The sequence below is a fragment of the Saccopteryx bilineata genome, chromosome 1 (genome assembly GCF_036850765.1).
Source record: "Saccopteryx bilineata isolate mSacBil1 chromosome 1, mSacBil1_pri_phased_curated, whole genome shotgun sequence".
In the NCBI taxonomy this organism is placed as follows: Eukaryota; Metazoa; Chordata; class Mammalia; order Chiroptera; family Emballonuridae; genus Saccopteryx; species Saccopteryx bilineata.
This window is the reverse complement of record NC_089490.1, coordinates 404,742,128-404,744,020: the sequence shown is the minus strand read 5'-3', so window position 1 is coordinate 404,744,020 and position 1,893 is coordinate 404,742,128. Positions and strand designations below refer to the sequence as shown.

Here is a 1,893-nt window from a genome sequence, read left to right as displayed (position 1 = left end):
GTGGGAAGAGAAATACTTCTCTCCTGTAGTGAAATGAACAGTAAAAAACACTATTGGAGAATAAGCAGGGTGTCACCTTATAAATAAGTCGGAGGAGGAAGTCAGCAGAGTGACAGGCAGAATTATAAGCACAGACACAGGCTGGGACGTGATGCTCTGTGTAAGGAAACAGCTGTGGGCGGAGGTCGTTGGGAAACCAGAGCAGAGAGACAGACAGACGGGGGCCTGAGGGCGTCAGGTCCATCAGGGTCCTGCCTGTGCCGACCTCTCCCTGGGAGCAGAGGGCAGAGAAGCCTGGAGGACACATTGAGGGGAGGAGGGCTTCCCGTAGGAAGGTAGAGGGGACAGGACGTGACTTCACGGCACCCACGTGTCACCTCGGTGCACAGTCGGGACAACAGGGACAGGTCTACTTCTCACAAGGAATTCATGCAATCGGTGGGGAGGTTATGACAACTTTGCATCTACAGATCCCGGATGGGGGGCCCTTAGTGCAGGGTCAGAGCCTGAGGTCCCAGCAGAGCTGTCCACTCCCCGGGCTCAGGGGGACGTTGGGTTTGTCTGAGGACGGGGCTCTTGTCTGCTCAGGACGTGTCCTCCGTCAGCGCACTCTGGAGCAGCTCTCTGAGGGTCTTTCGTCCCGGCCGCTGTCCCTGCCTCCCCACGAAGAAGTAGATGACGGGGTTGACCGCACTGTTCAGGGCAGCCAGGAAGCAGGAGATGTATAAAAGATACATAAAATTGCCCGACCAGTTTGAGAGTGTTTGGAGCAGGAAACTGAGCCCGAGGGGCAGCCTGAGCACCAGGAAGGCCAGCACGGTGAGAAGGATGACCCTGTAGAGCTTGGTGACCTGTCTCCGCCGGGAGTAGCAGTGCACACGGATGAGCAGGGTCAGGCTGGACACACACAGCGCGAGAAGTGTGAGGAGGGACAGCACACAGTACACCCAGAATAGGGTTTCACATACATAATACATAGAAGAATAACTAAGACACAAAAACCATAGAACACCCAGACAAAGTGACAGTCCCCAAATCAGAGCGCACACGGTGGTGGAGAGATGGGCCGGGCGGCGGCACTTGTACCAGGTGGGGAAGGTGACGGACAGACAGCGCTCCGTGCTGATGGCCATCAGCAGACTCAGCCCCGCCGTGTTAAACGTGAGGACAAGGGGTAGGATGATCTGAGCCAGCTGAAAATTTTCGTACTTTAAGAGAGCCGTTGTGACTGTGACATTCAGACATAAGAGGAAGGTGAAGTCCACGATGGCCAGGTTGAGGACGTAGACCGAGAAGGGGTTCCTCTTCAACCGGAAGCCGAGCAGCCAGATGACCGTCCCGTTCCCCACCAACCCAAAGACACTAAGCAACAGAGCCACAAGTAACCCAATATGGTAATACAAGAAGAAGAGAACTTCACGTGTAGTCCCTGTGGTGTCGCTTGTTGTATTTCTCTTTTCTGGTAACTCAGACCCGTTACTTGGGTCTAACAGCCCGGGCTGTGGCCGGGGAGAGAAGGTCATGATGTCATCGCTGGGCTGCAGAGCCATCTGCCGGGCCCTGCTGCAGGGTCACCCTGTGAAGATGCAGGTGGACACTGGGCCAGTACCTCTGAGGTCAGGGGGATCCAGTCACTCTGCGGACTCCAGCTTCAGACCCTCCTGGGATAGATGAGCCTAGGGACATGATCACCGGATGGCGCTGGACGGGGTTCACATACTCGGTGGCTTTTACCTGCAGGAGCCTTTCCCTGGAGAGCCCAAGAACACGACACCCTGTGTGCAGGTGACCTCACCTAGATGAACTGTCCCCACTGCCCTCTGAGCTACCAACTCTAGGCTTTCAAAGCTCTTTTCTTTCTTTCTTTCTTTCTTTCTTTCTTTCTTTCTTTCT

At 55.1% G+C, this 1,893-nt stretch overlaps 1 protein-coding gene across 1 annotated transcript; it reads right to left on the bottom strand.

The window, feature by feature from the left end:
* Positions 1 to 584: 584 nt before the first annotated feature.
* LOC136319739 (mas-related G-protein coupled receptor member X3-like) lies at positions 585 to 1,550 on the bottom strand. Its single transcript, XM_066252865.1, has 2 exons — positions 1,048 to 1,550; positions 585 to 897 (listed from the first exon to the last, which is right to left on the bottom strand). The coding sequence occupies exons 1-2, from the start codon at positions 1,548 to 1,550 to the stop codon at positions 585 to 587; spliced, it is 816 nt and encodes a 271-aa protein (XP_066108962.1).
* Between the last annotated feature and the right edge of the window lie 343 nt (positions 1,551 to 1,893).

Excerpts from the sequence above, each read along its gene's own strand:
- LOC136319739 (XM_066252865.1), bottom strand. The coding sequence starts at position 1,550 with ATGGCTCTGCAGCCCAGCGATGACATCATGACCTTCTCTCCCCGGCCA. Across the intron at positions 898-1,047 it reads GCCCATCTCTCCACCACCGT|CCTGACCCTGCTCATCCGTG; the intron begins GTGCGCTCTGAT and ends GTGTGTGTCCAG.